At 35.9% G+C, this 20,697-nt stretch overlaps 3 protein-coding genes across 3 annotated transcripts; all 3 read left to right on the top strand.

The window, feature by feature from the left end:
- Positions 1-2,155: 2,155 nt before the first annotated feature.
- LOC306902974 (adhesion G-protein coupled receptor G7-like) lies at positions 2,156-6,206 on the top strand (the record flags this gene model as incomplete). The annotated part of the gene is made up of 9 exons (XM_079471894.1): positions 2,156-2,176; positions 2,840-2,931; positions 3,127-3,269; positions 3,886-4,005; positions 4,112-4,272; positions 5,363-5,515; positions 5,654-5,766; positions 6,036-6,137; positions 6,185-6,206. The coding sequence occupies 9 exons, from the start codon at positions 2,156-2,158 to the stop codon at positions 6,204-6,206; spliced, it is 927 nt and encodes a 308-aa protein (XP_079328020.1).
- Positions 6,207-6,270: 64 nt separating this feature from the next.
- On the top strand, positions 6,271-7,404 carry LOC306903103 (adhesion G-protein coupled receptor G7-like). Its single transcript, XM_079472052.1, has 5 exons — positions 6,271-6,364; positions 6,452-6,533; positions 6,610-6,768; positions 6,946-7,105; positions 7,274-7,404. Exons 1-5 carry the CDS (start codon positions 6,274-6,276, stop codon positions 7,370-7,372), a joined length of 591 nt encoding a protein of 196 aa, XP_079328178.1. The 5' UTR covers positions 6,271-6,273; the 3' UTR covers positions 7,373-7,404.
- A 1,146-nt stretch (positions 7,405-8,550) lies between these two features.
- Positions 8,551-17,998, top strand: LOC306902398 (adhesion G-protein coupled receptor G7-like). The gene is made up of 17 exons (XM_079470920.1): positions 8,551-8,682; positions 9,729-9,944; positions 10,603-10,707; positions 10,806-10,909; positions 11,009-11,161; positions 12,711-12,802; positions 13,412-13,542; positions 13,817-13,879; positions 14,004-14,075; positions 14,232-14,386; positions 15,092-15,277; positions 15,841-15,953; positions 16,050-16,381; positions 16,823-16,904; positions 17,031-17,189; positions 17,283-17,442; positions 17,621-17,998. The coding sequence occupies exons 1-17, from the start codon at positions 8,649-8,651 to the stop codon at positions 17,822-17,824; spliced, it is 2,361 nt and encodes a 786-aa protein (XP_079327046.1). The 5' UTR covers positions 8,551-8,648; the 3' UTR covers positions 17,825-17,998.
- The last annotated feature ends 2,699 nt before the right edge of the window (positions 17,999-20,697 follow it).

Below are 20,697 nucleotides of genomic sequence, written 5' to 3'. Positions count from 1 at the left end.
GGTCCAGAAGAACTTCTATAGAGTGTGTGTTTTGTGTCTTTTTTATGCAATCAAGAATTCTGTGTTTGAGAGTAAAACGAATTATTTTGTAATTAAAAAATGAAAGATCGCAAAAAAACTCTGAGATTGATAACAAGATGATTTGCATTGCGTGCAAATCTTTCATATTTTTCCTTTGTGCACGAAAGTTTCGTGATGAAACGTTTTTGAAAAGAAAATGAAAAGATATCAAAGATTTCACGCAATGCAAATAATTTTGTTATCAATCTCAGATTTCTTTTAGATCTTTAATTTTTTTTATGACTAAATAATACTGACACAAAAAAATCCACAAACTTAACACTACAACATACAACCATCAGAACATTTATAACTGAAACAAAACGTTAAACGATCAACGATTTATTTACGATTTCATTATGAATTTAAAATTTTTAAAAACAATACACAGAAATTTTTAATTAAAAAAAACTCAGAAATTCATCCATGGAAGTGCCTCTGGACCAGTGTTTACATCTTGCGAAGTCGTCTATATAGTATGAATTGGATAATGTACACACAGCCGGTTTAATAAACCCAGCAATGATCTAAATCCTTTTTTTTCAACAGCTTTTTCAAATCCGATGTCACTCTATAATATTATAACAACATCAGCACAGGTTATGACAACCTCAAGTTATGACACAACAGACACAGAATATGGGTCCGCTATGACCGACGGAGACAACATAACACTCACTACATTTAACGTAGGAAATGAGTCCGTTACGACAGAGGGCCAAAATACGACATGGTTTAACATCACGGCCAGCACAGTGCTTAATTTATCCAACATGTCAACCACACAAAGCAATTTGCTCAGCCCGTCACCTGCTACAACTACACAATCGACATCATCCAATGTGACCACCCTCGACCTGGCCTCAACAGCATCCCAGCCCACCTTACAGTGCCTGGAAGGGGTTTTGTCAGACACTGGTGTCTGTCTCTGTCCTGATGAATGGACTGGGGATACCTGTAATATAAGTAAGATTATTTCACAATAACATTAAAGCAATGCTTCATCGCTCCCTGAACTCTTTGTAAATCGCTTTGGATAAATGTTTCAGTTTTTCTCTCTTTAATCCCATTGATGTTCTAGAGAAACTTTCGAGATAATGAATATTTTTGATGTGTCGTGTGGTTCATCTTTTTAAGAACGACTCATATACAGGTCATTGCTTGCTTATTAATGTGTATTTCTTTCAAGAAAATTCTAAACAATTTATCAAATTGTTGCAGGTAATTTCTGTCAAGCGGAAACAGTAAATGGTTTCACATTTCCACTTTCTGTCGTTGGTCAACTTACTTATTCAACACAGACATGTCCTCAAGGAACAATCAATGGTATCTAATGTTCTTCAGTTTTTTACATATAACACAAATGTACATAAACCTTTTTAATCCCTGTTGTGTTTCTCTGTGTTGTTTAGATCTCCCGATGGTATCAGCTGTCTGTTTGAATTCAACTCGCTCTTTTGGTGAACTTCGACTTAACTGTGTCTGGACACTGGAGAACCTTCAAGACATAGTCAATGTAAGTCATCATTCCTTCGGCTAGGGCTAGAAGGTATACTGCAATATTTTAGGTTTAAGGGTAGAATTCATTTGAAAACAGCGCTCGCCTGGCAAGATTTTGGGCCTTAGCTTTATCCCTTCTAGCCACAACTCATTCCCTATTATTATTATTATTATTACCATTTTAAGAAATGAGTTAGATACAGGTATCCACAAAGCTCTTAGCTTGATTTTCACATTTTGTTTGTTTTATTTAGGCATCTGGCACCACTGTGGACAAGAACTGGTTCATTGCTTCCAGTGTACAGATGCTTACATCCAAACCAGAACAACTAACCCACGAGAACATCACCTCAGCTGCTACTATTGCCCGCAGACTGTTGTCCTCCAATCTGTTAAATAAGGCAAGAAATTATTAATTTTACTGAATTATACCATAGAAGTACTGTATATCATTTTAGTACCAATGAACAAATGTAAAATAAATGTCATAGTTGCCAGGGATCACAAATAGTGGCACTTTGTTACACACATAGACGTTACACACATGCTTATTGCGCATTCAGTCTAGGCATGCGCAACTATTCCCCAAATACTAATGGCGGCCTCCATGCTGCATGTTTGTGCCACTTGACATAATTATAATAATTTCTTCAGCTAAAGTAGTTTTAGTGCACCACTACAACCAGCAAACACATAGTATTTATCACTACTATAAACACACATACATGCCGACAAAGTGTACTAAAAGCACTTATAGATTAAAACAGTGTATGCGGATGTGCGCAAGCCTGGCATGCATAATACATAGTTATTATGTGTTTTCCCAGACCCATGTGAATGCAGATCATTTTGATAACGCTGTCGTGTGTACCTAAAACTTTTAAAAAACGCAAACATACCTAAATATACTCTTAGAGTGTAAGGCCCATTACCCTATCTGTTTTTCAGGAGGCAGGGTTTATGTAAAATTTGTCTGTCATGATGTGACTTCTGCAGCAGGAAGTAGCTTGTTGTGGTCCCATGGAGCTGTTGATTGTAATCTTTAAAATGTGATTTGTATTAAAGAAAATATATAGTTTTTCTGTGAACTTTGAAGGTTGCAACAATACTACTCACTAAGAAAGTTTCAAGAAGTGAAATTCCATCAGACCTCCCCTTTAATATGCTTGTCAACATAAATATGTTCCTCCTAAAGTTTTCCTTCGCACGGATTGTAAAAAAAAATGTAACAATATATATATATAATCTTACAATTTAAATTTTTATTTTTATTGTGTAGACGATTGCATTGGCAGTGGTGACCACCATTAGTCAACTGATGGACGCTGCTCATAACCAATACTCTGAAGACTCTTACACAGCTATTGAGAAGTATTTACATACAAACACCCATGACCCAAATGAAAATGTGTTAATAAACAATTGTTTAACAATTGTAACTGCAGAACTGTGACACAAAACACACATTGCCATGTCTTTGTTTTGTGAGGGAGAATAACTCAAGCAGTAACTAATTTTAGTCAGGATAGAAAAATGCGTTTTCACCTTTGCATTTTATATTTACAGTCTTACTAAGACTTTGGAGGATTTTGCTTTGGGCATGAGTATGAACGATACGACATCTGGTGGCCTGGTGCAGCCAAACCTGGAAATACAATACATTAAAGTGCCGAGCGGGACGCCACAAGTGCAATTCTACACACCAACAGGTCAGTCTACATAGTCTAAGAAATTTATATTTTAAGGTTGTTCTCTTTTAGTTTTAAAAAATTCCAAGATTCTGCAAGAGATGGTGATGTTGGGTTGATTTCAACTCATGGTTGTTATATGGACAGAACGAACCAGTGGGTAATACATAATGGGTTGTTTTAAGCCATGATCGGGTTCAAACAAATGAGCATAGGTTCATTCATACAGAAGGTTGGTTCTGTCTACAAATTTAACCAACATGCATGCAATTAAAAAACTTTAAAAACCCCTGGCATTATTCCGTCAGCTGGGGCACCAACAAAAAAACATAAAATAACATTTATGTTATGATATTTACATGTTATTTTACACTCATGTAAATTTACAGTGTATTTCGGTAATTTCACATTTTTACCGCATTTCAAAAATATGTGACAAGTTTGTGAAATAAAACTGTAACATTCCATAAAATTACAGTAATTTTACAGTGTGGGATGAAAAGTCATCTTTTTTTAGAGTATTTAAAGTGTACATCTGCCTCTTTATAATTGTTGATGTTAGAAAGACGTTTTTACAGAAACTCTTTTGCAAATACAGTACAATGAATATTATATTGTATATGTTGCATTTCTCTAGGACTTCCAGGGACGTTTTTAGGTCTGGGCACAGAAGCTGCTAACACAAGATCCACTTCAGGATATCCCGCTGAGATCCAGTTAACTCTTCACCTGCAAAAAGATGCTCAGGAAAACTGGGGTATCATAAATTCTTCTGTTGTTCTTGCAGTTATTTTGAAAACCATCTCAAGGACATAACTAAGAAACACTGGTTTTATTACACCTGCCTCTTTTTCTCTCTGTAGAGAACCAAAATGTAGGTATTGGAGTGGTGATGTATAAAAATGATAACTTTTTCAAGTCGAAAAGCTTTAATATGCAAATAGGCACCAAGAGAAGAGTGGTGTCAGCCAGTCTCACGGACAAACAAATGCTTGATCATATCCAATTCAACATCATGCCAAAGGTAAATGACCACATGGACCACTGTCACATGTCTTTATGATATCTAGCAGTGACTTTAATCAAAAGACAATAGGGTATAGACACACGGGTCGATGACGTACTTCTGCTAAAATCTTGGCCAGGCTGTTACATCCGGCCCCATAGGGAACGATTGCGTTGTGCTTCAGGATACACATAGGATTACGATCAACAACGTAAGTCAAATTATTCAAACACTTCGCCATACATCGACAACCATAAAGGAGAGGCACTACAGGCTATCCATTTCAAGGTAGATCAACAAATATCAAAAAAAGCCAATTGAACTTTTGCACTTACTAGAGGCATGATCACTGAGGCACTTAACAATGCTCACCCGTAGTGCTGATGGTTCGCCGAAATTTGAGTGTTTTCTTACTAAACGCATCGCTATTACTTGGTGAAAAGTCCCTTAGTGCTATGAGAGCGGAAGTGACCTAGCTGGCTAAGATTTTAGCGGAAGTACGTCATCGTACCTTGTGCATATGTCCCATTCCCATCTTTCTGTATCAAACAAAGCACACAAATGTTTGTTTAAGTGTAGACACATAAAGACTGTAGCTGCGTCCGAAATCGCACACCGTGAAAGTACGCACTGCATTTCCTACCTATCAGCCTTTGAAACAGTAGTATGTAGTATGAATATATTTCGGACATACGGCATCCGCCATGTTTTATGGTCATGTGACCCGTATGCCATATGACGAATTAACAACAACCTACACGTGAGGCTTGATAAAAACATAATGTAGTCACGAGAAATTCATTTATCGGCACAATTTAATGGACGTCTGCCTTAAAGTTTACCACTATATTTATTTGATTTACTTTTGAAATTTGACCGTTAATCAGCTCCCGTGGCATCATGGGATAGATAAGTGTCCATCCGATACACACTCTCGAATCTCGGCGGAAGTAGTGGACCATCTGGGTATTTCTCACCTACTGTTTTTTGTATATTGAGGTTTCGGACATACTATTCATGACTGATAATCATTTTCACCTACTATATAGTATGGCAGTAGGCGATTTCGGACGCACTCACTGTCTTTTGTTTTAAACTGTATTTTCAGAACATATCTGGCGTAACGCCTCAGAGCTCTGCATGTGTGTTTTGGGACTACACTGAGAGAGACTGGAGCACAGAGGGATGCCATAAAATACTGACTCCCTCTGGAGACGTGGAGTGTAAATGCAACCACACCACCAACTTTGCAGTTCTAACGGTTAGTTTATCATCTACTCATCTACCTCCCTGCAAATAACAAATACTTTCTGAGACTTGGACTGACCAGTTCTACAAGCCACTATTAGATGGAGAAAAATAAATGCAAAACTCAAAACTTCATTAATGTTTCCTGCAGAGCTTCAAAGCAGATTATCAATATTCTGAGGCGTTAAACTGGATTAGCATTCTCGGATGCAGTATGTCTCTTGTGGGATTGGTGCTCACTGTACTTTATCAAATTCAGACCAGGTATGTACAGATAATGCCAATTCAAGTTTACGAGACATTTTTTATTCAGTCAACTCGTAATTTAAAGGAAAACCCTTAAAGCAAAAGTTCAAGCAGAGATGAAAATAATCTTATATTGACTTCTATCTGAATAGCATGCTATCGCCCTGATCCCATGTCTAATACTGTACTTTTTGAAAGTAAAGATGTTTTGTAAACCCCTAAAGCTAGCTTTTAAATGGAATAATAACAATAGTTATTTAAATGTACATGACCCACTTTCTCGATAGGAAATCAAGAGGAACCAATTCCACCGTGCTCTTAGTAAACATCTGTGTGTGCATGACGGTCTTCTACCTGATCTTCATGTTTGGAGTCAACAATCCCGTCCAGTACAAGAATCAGTCAAAATCATTGAAGAACGTGGTTCCTGCTTCAGATTTGTATCAGGAGCTGGATGATGGTCCATGTACACCAGTCACAGCTCTGCTTCAATACTTCCTGCTCGCCACCTTTACCTGGAACATCATGTATGCCGCTCACGTGTTCTTCCTCATTAGAAATGCCTTAAATGGTCCCCCAGCGGGTTTCCTTCCCTTTGCAATTTCAGCCGGCTGGGGTAGGTTACATTTAACTCTTAAGTGTGTCAACTTGACCGAGAATCATTGAGATCCTCTCAACTTAAGTTTTTCATTTCATGTCTTAGGTCTGCCTGCTCTTCTTGTTGGCATCTCACTGGGCACCACTTACAGCTTCAAAGACCCTTTAGGCTATAGACAAGAAGAATTGTAAGTGGACTATACAGTCATTCTCTTCAATTCAACCATTTAAAAAAAGTGATTTCATCCGTTTTGTCTGCTGCAGTTGTTGGCTGGCGTCTCTGGATAAGGAGGGGAGGTTTGATCCCAAGCGGCCCATGTTGTGGGGCTTCTTGCTCCCTCTTGCGGTCATGCTCAGTTTTAACATCGCAGTTCTGGTCTACTTCTCTCTCACCATCTGCTGTGCAAAGCCAAACCTAAAGAGGTAAGTGTAACGAAAAACAAGCGTAAAGATGCTGTATCATAAACGAAACATGTCCAGTTAACAATATTATATATTATAAATATTCCGATTTTCTATAGTCTGTTACGGTAGAAAAACTAAATGCTTATTTTACAAGCTAAGTCATCTGTGGTAACTAACAGCATTTTGTGTATTAAGTTCACGGACGACTCCTTTAAAGAAGAAGATTCTGAGTAGTTTCTCTCTGGCTGTGGTACTCGGTTTGTCTTGGGTCATTGGATACGTTGTGCTTATCACTCACGATAAAACTCTTTACATCATTCTGAGTGCGCTCTTCTGTCTCTGCAACACAACACAGGTATGTTAATGCACTTTTATTTATACTTTTAAACACTTTTAATGTTTACATTAACGGCAATAAAATACAATACAACAGAGATATATGTGATAATAGCTGATGGAGATGGTGCTATTATTTTACTGTCCATGTTTGTGTGTCTTGACTATTCTTTTTGGTCTTTTAAAGGGAGTTCAGATTTTTATTTTCTTCACACTAAAGCCATTTCTCCAGAAGAAAGCTCGCTATAATACGGATTTAAAGACTGAATCAAAGATGGTTCCTTGAAAACAGTTCTGTTTCTGGAGACATAAGACAGGGATCACACACAGAAATTGGCCTAAACTGTATAAGATATCAAAATACTGTAAAATAACAGGTTTGTGATGTTTTTCTGATAGGGGTTTAACCATATTTAAAAAACAGTACAATTGTGTAAAATAACAGTTTTCTTACAAAGTATCTCAAGCTGTTTTTTGCCAGCATTTTGCCCTTTATTTCCCTTTATTTAGTGGTAGTTAAGCAGTTGTAAAGCACAGAGTAAATGCCCTTTTCTTCTTCATCATCAACATGTTTTCCATATATTCCAAATATGTTTATTTTTTTAACAATACAATAACACTCTTGTCAAATTATAATTTTGTTAGGTATAACATGATATCCACAGAGAAATGTTTACTCTGTCTTCTCATAATCTTTAAAACAGATAATAGGTAAATGATTCGCAGCGATTATAGGAACAATGCGAAGGAAACAATTCTTTATCATGATTATTATTTGTTACTTATCTGAGCTTGACATTAATCATCACCACAATACTGATTTCGTAATAAAGATGTCTGTGTTAACATTCTGAAGTTTGCATCAGACAACATATTCCACATGCATATTAGTTTGGACTGACATGAGGCTAAGTAAACAATAAAACTTTATTTTTTAGTTATTAAATATTTCTTTGTATTGTTATTGAAAAACCATTTCTGGTAACACTTTACATTAAGGTAACCTTTACAAACCATTTATAAATGTGTTCATTAATGATTAGTAAGTCATTTACAAATGCACTATGAAGCAGTTATAACTGCATGAATAAAAAGTGGGATTCTAACGAAATACCTGCCAAATTTAATTTGCATGTATTTATTCATTATTTATTTGACTTGAAAGCAGATTTATTATTATCTTGATGTTGTTTGCAATAAAGGCTGTCAGACTGTGTGTAATGTTGTTTTTTTATACCTGCTCACTATTTGGCAGGCATTTCGTGAGAATCCCCCGTTTATTCAAGCACTTTGAACTGCTTTATAATGCATTTGTGAATTACTCATTAATCATGAATGAACACATTTATAAATGCTTTATAAAGGTTAACTTATTGTAGATGAACTAATATCAATGGTATACGAAATGAAAAATTGTGGTTTTCCGCCTGTTATGTTTGTAAATGTGATATTTCCTCCATTGATGTACTGCCCACTATATAAAGCAGACAGAGAGAAGAATCGTTCAGTTGTTCAGTAGTTGTTCGGCTCGTACCAGTTGGATATTATCCATCGTGTTTGCAATGGACATCTGTATGCTCTTGATGTTTACCTTGGGTAAGATTCATTTTTGAAAATGTAAAAAAATATTATACGAATGAATGAATACAATGATAGTACCATGGATGTTTATTTATATTATAAATGTATTATTTTTAATGATTGAGATAATATTATTACTTTTATGAGGGTGAGTTGTTTTATTGGTTCATTGGTATGTAGTACACCGTAGTACTTGTTCATATATTTTTAAATTCTCTTATTAGTCTGTTTGTGTGACTTGTGAGTTATTTGCATAATACCATAGTATGTCCACAGCATACCCATTTTGCATCATTGCGTGTTTTCCAAGTTCACACGAACACAGTTACGTAGCCTAATTTGACAACCACACAACAGACTACTGTTCAGACAATGCCGTAAACTCATTTGAATAAGTTGTACAGTATCCATCTGATACTGTACAAAAAACTTGCCTGGAACTGCATTATTGTACACCAGATGGTATTGTAAATCTCTGTATAAATGTACATTACAGTTGTATTTGTTAACATTATAGTTAATAACCATAAGCCAACAATGAGCAATATCGTTTTTAGTGATTTATTAATCTTTTTAAATGTAGGTTAATTCCAATACTGTTGTTTGTGTCTGTTCATTTTGCATTAAGCAATGTTCACATACACAATGTTTTAAAAAATGTATTAGTGAATGCTGAAATGAGCTTAAAAAATTCGTTATGATCTATTCTTTAGTGAACATATTAGCTAATGCATTAACCAATGTTAACAAATGCAATCTCGTACAGTCTCACTTACAAAGCTAATACAATAAACAATAAAGGTTTGCTGCGATACTTTTTTGCTTTAATAGATTTTTTTAACAGCTTTTGGCATTAAAGCTTCATTTTGAGATGCAGAAAGAATCAATAAGAAATTATAATCCTAGTTAAATGTTTAGACGCTGTTCGACAAAACTTAAGGTAAGGTAGGCAGACTTTAAGGCAGTGCTTGTCCAACTTGGGCTGCAAGCCGAACAGACTTTATGCTAATAATTATAAATCTGGCTAGGCAAGAGAAATCATGTTTTTTCTCTGTAAACAGCTGTTCTTGAACAGGGTTGGTCTCAAAACAACACAGTTAACATCACCACAGCAACACCACCCCAGAACCCAACAGTCATCAGTGCCACACACCTGAACACACCAGTCAACAGTGCAACGCTCAACGACACAACTACACCGGTTTGCCAAAACGGGGTCCCCATACATGGATTTTGTCTCTGTTCAGACGATTGGAGTGGACCTACCTGCAGCATTTGTAAAACAATTCAATTTATATTTAAATGTTGATGTGTATTATCTCTTTCGTCAAGCAATATTTCTGTATACATATTTGGTCACATTTTACACTGCAAATTTATGTAAAGATATATTTAGTATATTTGTCTGTATTATGTGTATAGACTATAGATTGTTTGGATTGACAGCTTATGTTGTACATGTTATTTTAGATAAACCGTCTCTACAAGTACATGTTAAAGGTCCAGTGTATGAAATTTACGGCTCACTCTCCCCCTCCCTTTCGAAGCACTACAGCTGACACAGGACAACTATTTTGTCACGTTTTTGCTTCTTTGCTGAAGGATATAATGTATTTACGATGTGCGCTCTGTAGAGCAGTTTGTCCCATTGGGGCTACTGTATAAACATGGTGAATTCCATGTAAGAGACCCGTGGTATATGTAGATTGAAATAGCTCATTCTAAGGGTAAAATAAACATAACGCTTCATTATAAATGGTCTTTATACACCTTTGAAGACATAGTCATGTATATTATATAGCATTTCTGTTAACAGATACCAAACAAATCACACATTGGACCTTTAAAATGTTTGCAGAATTTACATTTATGTTGAACTATCCATAGGCTCTTTTAAATTGAATGCAGAATTTACATATGTCATATGTTTTACAGCAACTTTTTGCTCTGAAGCAAAAAAAAACACATTTACCTTTCCTCGAACTGTCCTGGGCCAGTTCGCTTCCTCTCGAGAGCTATGTGATGTGTCAACACCTAATGGTAGCCTACTCATCCTCGTAAAATGCGGTTTTAATGATATAAAAACTACAGTTAATGTTTTTCCGAATGTCTTTTTATTCCGAGTTATATTTTTTCAGCTGGGATTCCACTGGCATCAGCCCTCTGTGACATAACTACTCAGAAGTTTGAAGATCCAAATATTCTAAATTGTAGTTTGTCCTTGGACACCATTTTTGGAAAGGTAAGCAATCAATGTCACTTGATAACAATATTAAATTAGATAAAACTCTATATAATAAAGTTTCTAACTGTTTGTATTACATTTTTCTTTCCAATTAAGATTTCTGTGGCTTCTTTGGCAGATAAAAGGAAATTAGTTTCCAGCACCCAGATCCTCACATCTAAACCAGAAAATCTAACTCCTGGCAACATCACAAACGCAGTGAAGATAGCCAACATTCTGCTCTCTGATGATAAATCCATAGAATCAATGGTAATGCATCTTTCATAAAAAATTATTACTATATTTATATAGCAAAACTATATTTTAAATCATTAAATGGATAGCCCATTTAGTGATATTAAAATGTTTACCGGCAGGTGCATTGTAAAACATTATAGTGAAATTCACGTTCATTCCACAAAATTAAAAAAAAAATGTTGTCTACTCAACAGCTGAATATTAAGCAGACCTTTGTCTGAACGAGATTTTAGTTTTGACACATTAACTCAATTGACGTTAATATCAATAACTTCATATTACATTCATATCACACTAGTTGTCATATGCGTGTTTTGTCACAAGCGCTGTTTCACGAGTTCGCCCTCGCCGATAAACAGCTCCTTGTTGGGATAGATGGTAAAGCATGGGAATGCAGGTTATGCGTATTTGGCGTGTTGTACAGGGAGTGGGCTCCGAGCTCGCCGGATCTATCCGAACCCGGAGCACTCTACCCTGCTCAGAGCAAGTGCTCCGGGCTCGGAACCGGCTCGAGGCCAGAACACAGGGTCCTGCGGGACTTAGAGAAAATGAGAGGAGCTGGGGTGGAGGAGGGATGCTTATCTTGCAAGATGTATCAGGTAAGATTGTTTGTCTATTTATGATAGAGCTTGCTGGAGCTGATAGGGTAAATACGGTGATTGCTGATGGTGAACATGCCTAGATAATTAAGTAGAGATAGCGTGCTCGGCTGATAGGTGATTGCTGCTGATGGAACATCGGGCTGATTTATATGCTTAGGTTCCTCCCGAACGTTGTTAATAAAACATCATGTATGAAGATAGCACGACGGCACATACAAATAATTTGTTTGACTGAAAATAAATATTCATAATTTTAATTAATTTTGTTGGATTCCGGTACATTTATTACAGTATGTGGGACAGTGCTGGGTTGTTTTAACCCATTGTCGATAAACTAACCGGGTTGATGAAACAAGACTGGAATTTTCAAATGCACGTTTTACTTGTTCCTATCTTTAATCCGCTTTGGTCTATGTGGATGGTAGTTTGTGTTTTGTTTTCACGGAAGTAGTTTGCATTTGGTATTTTTATCTCACAATGCATCGTAACCTTGTCCGCCTACTTTTCCATGCTTCCGATGAAACAGATAGATAAACTTGGTAATTTGACAATCCCAGGTACAACTTTTTGACCCCACCAAAGACTTGACGAATGGAACAGTGGCTCGGTGGTTAGCACTGTTGTCTCACAGCAAAGAAGGTCCCTGGTTGAACCCCAGCGGGGACGGGAGACCCTTCTGTGTGGAGTTTGAATATTCTCCCTATGTCCGTGTGGGTTTACACTGGATATTATGCTTTCCTCCCACAGACCAAAAACATGTTAGGTTAATTGAAGATTCTAAATTGTCCCTCCAACTTGTGTGGATCAACTTGTGTCGACCAACATCTGTGTGTATCAATTGGTTCTTGCCATTATTATAGCCATAGAGGTTGGAATGGCAGAAGTTAATAAATAAACATTGCCCTCTGAGCGCCAGAGATACAGGTTGTAACCTTTAAAGCTCTTTGTTTGTTGTGCAGGGTATTGTTGTGTCTACAGTAGCTGTGGTCAGTCAGCTCCTGAACACCAATCCTGTGCAGTTCTCTGAAGTCAACCATGATGAAATTTCTAAGTATTAAAAAATGTCACACACACACACACACACACTTCACTGCTTGGGCTGGGAATCATGAACAGTATCAATGAGTTATTCATGTGTTAAAGCATTGCACCAATACAGCCATGGCGAAAAAGTTATGCCAGTGAAAGTGATCTTTTTGTATTTACTGATTTTATAAGATGACCCTCCAGTTATAGATTTAGCTTTTAGAAAAAGGCTTTTTATATAAGTGTCTTATATAAATAAAATGCATTTGCCTGTATTTTATAGTGTTGATACTTAGAAATATGTGGAGTTAGGAATCATTATTTTCTCAGAAGTTCTTCTGAGAGTATAGTTTCGAAGAAAACAAAAAAGATATTTTGAATAATGTTGTTAAACTAAACAATAATGGCCCCCATTGACTTGCATTATGAACACAAAACCACATAGACATTTCTCAAGATACTGTATGTTTCACAGAATAAAGAAAGGATTTAGATTTTGGGTGAGCTATACCTTTCAGGAGCTAAATACTTTATGATTCCCATCTCTGTGTACTCCCACAAAGCTCACGACGTATAAATGTCAGCATAATGCTTGAATGTACCGTATATCTGAATTTGTATTGTGTTTGTGTAGTTTAACACAGACTCTTCAGAAAGTCTCACTGCTTCAGGACTTGAAAACATCGCTGGTGCAGCCAAATTTGGCAGTGCAGTCTTTTAAGGGGACAAGTCCAATTCGACAAGCGCAGTTAACCTTGTTTAATGGTACGTACACAACAATTTAAAACAATCTTTGGCTGATACTTTAAATATGTGATCTGTAAAAATCTCTCTCTCTATATATATATATAGCCAGGACTAAAAATAAATGTAATTCAATTGTGAAAATGTAAAAAATTGTAACGTAAAAATGTCCACATTGTAAAAAGAATTGCAGGGCTTGCACAATTGGCATTATTACTGGCTGTAAGTCATTTTATCTTGCTAACACGGTAACTTATTATGATTATTATAATTATGATTATTTTCTCATCTACAGAACGGAGTGATACTTTTTTACCTGACAGAATTAAACTGAATTCGAGCCAGAATGTGCCTAAAGGTAAGAAAATTTGTATATACATTTATTTCTTGAGTGATATTGGAGCCATATGGTCTTTCTGTATGGAGTTTGCATACCTCGAGTAAACATCTCTCTCTCTTGTGCGCGCACACTATCCCTCTAGACTCTGTGCCTGAAGATTTGCCTATTCCAAAAGACAAGGTTGACCTGCAGATCAATATCACATTCAGTACTGGTAGATCCAAACACATTTTAACCACAACATTACGTTGAAAATTTAGATATTACATTACTGGTATAAATCTATTTCAATAACCAGACATTAGGCACGATTAGGTAATGTCAATAAAGCACTCTCTCTCTCTCTCTCTCTCTCTCTCTCTCTCTCTAGATTATGATAAAGTTGTCGGGTTTCTTCTCTATGATAGTGATCATTTTTTTCAGTCAAAAAGCTTTAAATCTTCCCTGGATACCAAGAGAAGAGTGCTCTCTGCTAACCTGTTAGAATTTCAAAACATGGAGCTTCAGTTTGCAGTTAAACCATCGGTGAGCAATCTTCTCTGTAATTTCCAACCTTATCAGTTTTGCCGTACTGTTGGAGTGAGCTTCTTTTTCAGCGCCCAGAAGAGATCTCCTCAATATCTTTAGTATTTCACCTTGACATGAATGAGATTTAATGGAGAGCAAATGGAAACTTTCGCTTAAGTCTTGTACACGTCTCCATTAAAGTTTCAGAAGAGATCGCAACAATGTCACAAACTGAGTTTAAATACGGCTAGTCAAAAGTCAATACTGTTGAAGATCTCAATATGAAGGCTCAAATCTCAAATCTATCCAAATTCAGAAAATTTTTACATTTACTGTACATCTTCATAGTCTTTAAGTATTTGAACAATCGTCTCATTTGTTTCTGTTTTTATTTCTCCTAACAATTTAGGACCACATGAGATTATGCACTTCTGCCATTCCATCTATGGCTATATTATAACAGCATCATATAGCACACACAGCTGAAATCTCCTTAAAAACTTCTGATCAATTGAGCATAAAAAATGTTCTATTGGTCATAACAGCACTGTCAGACATAATAAATGACTAACAAATTGGGGCAGTCCTTCAATTGGGGCTGTTTTTTGTGACACGTTTGCGTGGCAAACAATAATTACATTCATCCACTCATTAAATAAAGAAATGAGAAGGTATGGACAAAGATGACCTTATTTATCCACATTTGATCTAACTGTCTTTCAGGATGATTCCACATTGTCCCTCCACAACTTTGCATGTGTGTTTTGGAGTTACTCCAAAAATGACTGGAGTACAGAAGGCTGCACGAAAACAAATAATTTCTCGGGCCATGTACATTGCGGTTGTAAACCCTCGGATGAAAATAATTTAAACTCGCATGAAAAGAATTTTAACTTTGCCATCCTCATGGTAAGCTTTACATTTACAACAAAATCATATTTATTCATTCATTTATTTATTATAGTTAATTCGCAAAATCCTTTTGTTTTTCAAAAATCATGTTTTTATTGTGCATTCCAATAAATATCAATCAAACTGCGGCTGTTTTTTTTTAGTAAGTAATATTAACTAAAACAAATCAGCTAACTAACACAATAAAAGTCCATGAAACATGATAACACAATAAAAAGAGAAGGGAAGTTGACAAGTTAAACCAAAAGGGAATAAACTGATAATCTAACTGAATTTGATGAGGAAAAATGATTTGAAAAATAAATGATAAAAAGATTCAATATTATAGCAACCATGTTTTTTTTATTGAAACCCGAAAAAAACTACCAATCATTTTTATTTATAAATGTATGGTCAAATGGCAACAAAACGTGTTTAGTAGCTGATGTAATCTGTAATATATATTATATTATTACTGATGTAATATATATTATTTATATATTATTTATGTAGTATTGCAGTGATTGACTCTATAAAGACTCTATAAAAACTATAAAGTTTTTAAAAATGTCCTTTTGCAGACTTTCAATACAAACTATCAATATTCAGAAGCATTAAGTTGGATCAGCATTATCGGCTGTTCTGTGTCTATAGTGGGACTGGCTGTCACAGTGGTTTATCAAATTGCGACCAGGTAAAAGAAAGTTGTAAACAGCTCACAATCATACTTCTCAGGCATTTTGTTTCCAGTTGACCTGCAGTTTATATATTCATATGTTTTCCGGCACAGGAATTCACGAGGTAGCAGCCCTACCCTGCTTACAGTGAACATCTGCTTGAGCATGACCATTTTCTACCTCATCTTCATATTTGGCATAAACAATCCTATCACACATGCAAAAGAGGAAAAATTTATTCCAGAAAATACAATTCCTTCGTCGGATCACAAGCGGTACCCAGACGAGGGTCCCTGCACCATATTTACAGCCTTGATTCATTACTTTTTGTTGGCCACGTTCACTTGGAATTTTCTTTTTGGGATTCATGTGTTCCTCCTCTTCAAAGCGACTATTACTGGAGCACCTGCATGGTTTCTGAAGGTGTCCGTTGCATTTGGCTGGGGTAGGAGACAATAAAAGTTAATACAACCTCAATTTAATTGAAAATAGTGTATAGTTGAGATATGTAATGGCCAAATAGTGTTTAATTGTAAGGACAAATGTAAAGGGATAGTTTAACAACAGAAAACAGAAATGTTATCATCATTTATTCACCCCCGTGTCCTCCAAAACCTGAATGACTCTTTTTTTTCTGTGGAACACAAAAGCAAACATTTTGAGAAAAGTCTCAGTGGTTTCGTGTCAAATGCAATGGAAGTCAATGGGGGCCGGTGTTGTTGGGTTACCAACATATATCTTCTATTATGTTCTGCAGTAAAAAGAAAGTCATACAGGTTTGAAATGACATGAGGGTGAGTGAATAATGAAACTATTTGCATTCAGAAGATTACGGCCTAAACCTACAGTTTGCATATGACTGTCCATATACATTTTCTTATCTCAGGGTTTCCAGCTGTCATTGTTGGTATCTCAGTGGGTTCCACTTACAGAATGGATGAGCCTTTAGGTTATCGACAAGAAGAGTTGTAAGTACTACCTAATATAGAATTTGTCCATGTCGACACTACCATAGTAACATAATGGGTTCTTTAATGTCAGATCTCAGTACTTTCACTTGGTAGAAGTTCACTTGTAACCCTTCCTTTCTTAAGTTGCTGGCTGGCTTCTTCGGACCACAAACAGCAATTTGATTTGAGAAAGCCAATGTTCTGGGCATTTCTGCTTCCTCTGGTAATCATGCTCTTCTCAAACACCGCAATGTTGCTGCATTTCTCTCACAACACCTGTAAGACCAACCCTATGTTAAACAGGTACCTAAACCAATTCTCTTCAGATTCATCTATTCATACTTAAGCAATCTTGTTGGTGTCACCCAAAAAGGTTTAAGTGCTCTTGTCTTCTAGATCCCAACAAACTTCTACGAGGAAGAAGCTTCTGAGTAGCTTTACTCTAGCTGTGATGCTTGGTCTGACCTGGGTCACCGGCTACATTTTACTCATCACCCGTGAACAAACTCTCCACTTGATCCTGAGCGTAGTTTTCTGTGTCTGCAACACAACACAGGTGTGAGAATTTTTTTCTTTTCCAACCATTTGCGTGTTGCGCCCGTACAGGCCCGTCAGCCAGCCTGTTATTAAAAATAGAGTCGTGTTGCTGAATTCAACTCATATTACTAAACTTTATGGATTGTTAACATGCAGTGCTTCTATATTCACTTCACATTTTCTTTCCATTCCCAAAGGGCATACAGATATTCGTGTTATTCACACTGAGATCTTTCTTAAAATCAAATCCAGGTTTTCTGAATAATTTGAATGCACCAGACATTGGCCTTCATAGGAGAAACTTCTTTCTATGGAAGGTTAAGTTACCGGAAAGCAGAGAAATCTACACACCTGCAAATCCTGACTCTCTCAGACCACCCGATGTCATCAATGCCAAATAAACTGTTATTTTAAACTGGACATTATTATATATTTATGGTAATGTATCACATATATTGATATTAGATGTTGAAACTGCTGATCACATCAGCTTTAAGGAACTATGTAAAGAATTACCCAGATCTATTAAATTAACTGTGTATCTAAAACAAACAAATAAAGGTTATTCAAAGTTGTATCCATGGCAAACTGATATTATATGTGTTCGGAGTAAGGCATAATGTACAGGCAGCCGGTTGTTATCGCAGAAATAAGCCCGAACAGCGTTAAAGTAAGTGGGAGAGATCGGGAAAAGACCACGAGCCGGGACTGGAACTCGGGTCACGAACTTGGGTCGCCCGGAAGCGCTACAGCGCCACATGTCTGTGCACTAACCACAAGGCTATCGGCTCCGATAAAATGTAAATATTTTATTAGCTCATTTTTATACGGAACGCAGACCTTCCGCAAGGAATAGCCGTTTTCATTACGTTTTGAGGTAAGAAACGACGTTCAACTGTCACAAACAGGCGATTTGGTTGAATCACTATGTGTTATGAAAAGACATATTTATATTTAATTTGTCAAAAAAAACGCATTCCAAATTATTTGCTGCATCAGGGTTACTCGTTTTGAGAGGTTGTTATCTGGGAATAAACTGACCTGCAAATGTCGCGACTGGCCAATCAGAATCAAGCATTCCAACGAGCTGTGTAATAAATGGTACTGTATACCTTCGTTATAAAACTGCAATGTTAAATACTTCTGTGAAATACGCTTTATCCTGTAATAATAATATTTTTAATAGTAATATTTGTTAATTTATGATGTATCTTGATAAACATAAAAAAAACTAATCGTCTGCAATAAAAACTCAGACTGAGTTTGCTCATTCATTACAGCCCCATACATTATAAACAAACATAAACAAAATCGAAAAGACAAAGAATAAAGAATTTAGGACAATAAGTATTAACACATCATATTACACTGTGTGTCAGGTGTGTTGACTGTAACTTTCATACCATTTCTTTCCCTTTTAAATGTTTGTGATGAACTAAACACGTGTTCCCTTATGGGTTGAGAATATTGTACATTTTAAGAAAAAGAAACTTAAATTAGGTTCAAATGTCGTCACAATGTTGTCAGCTGAAAATGTGAGATAAGTGGTCTGGGATGCGGCTTTTAGCTTGGAGGCGGGGCCTCCACACCTGTAACGCCTCTTCACGGTAGTCCAGCAATCAAAACGGGCAACGATATACAGGCTCTCTGCACATTGGATGAGGTCAACTGTCACTCACCTGAAACCAATGAACGTCGCAGTTTTTAAGGCGAGCTGCTGTATATTTTTTTTTTTTATTCAGTATTAACAATATAATACAACAACATCTGTTTTTGCCAGGGTTGACACATAAAATACATTACTAAAACAGACATACAAGACAAACAATAACCACAAAATAAAATAAAAATAAATAAAATAAATAAAAAGAGACCAAATTACATAAAGGGGTGCAAATTAAACATATTTAGAGAGTACAAGATCGGTCTTAATAGCCTTTCTATTTTTAAGACCTTTTACAGTGGTGTGATATTGTTTTAGCTCTGCTAAAAGGTGTTCAAAATTTGGCTTGGACTGTGCCCATTTTTTCTTATGAATATGGAATTTTCCTAAGACTAAAAACAATTGGACAAAAAAAGAAAAATCCTTATCTGTTCCACCATCATCAAAGTAAATAAACACATCTTTGCCACTCAATGTTAAAGTTTGTCCAGTTTTACATCTTATATAGTTTTCAACATCTCTCCAAAATATCTTACTGTATGTACAATCATAAAATAGATGACAAATTGTTTCATCATAATTACCACAAAAGGTACAGGAATATTCAATATCAATTTTAAATCTCTCTAAAGTTTTCTTTGCTGGGTATATTCTATGTACAATTTTATAAGACACCTCCTTTATTTTATTATTTAAGAGGAACTTGTCCCCAATTAACCACATTCTTTCCCATTTGATTTCTTCAAACTGAGAAGCCCGAAAGGATCTTGCTGCAGGAAGTGTTTTAGTGTGCATTAGATTCCTAATGTATTTGTTTGGGCATTGTTTGGTAGTGATGTCAATGTCGCCAAGGAAAATTTCTTGTTTAGTCAAATAACTGCCACTTACAAAAGTTGAATTATATTTTAAAATCTGAATGATATGTCTTGGCACAGCATCAAAAACGATAGCATACTCCCTAGGAGAGACATGAAATTTAGCTTTTGAAAGAAACTCGTCATATGTTAGTAACTGACCTTCTGTGTTCATAAGTTGTTTAACTAATATAATGTTGTTATCAACCCATCTTTGGTAATATATAGATTTATTTTTATATTGAATATTCCTGTTGTTCCAAATATAACAGTTCGTGGGAGAAAAATTGTGTTTGTAGACCATTTTCCAGGCTAACAGGGCATGCTTGTGAAAGTTGGCCAACTTCACAGGTAATTTCTCAATTTTAAAATCACATTTCAACAAGAAGTTTAATCCTCCAAGTGAATCAAAAATCTGTTTGGGAAAGGTGTTCCAAATGCTCTCTGCTTCCTTAATTAAATTACTTAACCATCTCACCAAAAAGGAATTACTTAAGGTTTCAAAAGTCAACACTTCAAGACCACCATCTTTCCTTAAATTACATAAAATATCTTTACGTAAATAATGGGATCTATTCCTCCAAATGAAATTAAATAAGATCTTATCAAGTTTTTTATATACACTAGCTGGCATTCCCATGGATAAAGATAGATACACGGCACGTGATATCCCTTCTGCCTTAGACAATAACACTCTGCCATTCAGTGACAAGTCCCTCATCAACCATATATTAAATCTTTTCCTTATTTTCTCTAT

Source organism: Barbatula barbatula (assembly GCF_947034865.1).
Source record: "Barbatula barbatula genome assembly, chromosome: 13".
In the NCBI taxonomy this organism is placed as follows: Eukaryota; Metazoa; Chordata; class Actinopteri; order Cypriniformes; family Nemacheilidae; genus Barbatula; species Barbatula barbatula.
Note: the sequence above shows the minus strand (reverse complement) of the source record. Positions and strands in the feature narration are given on the sequence as shown.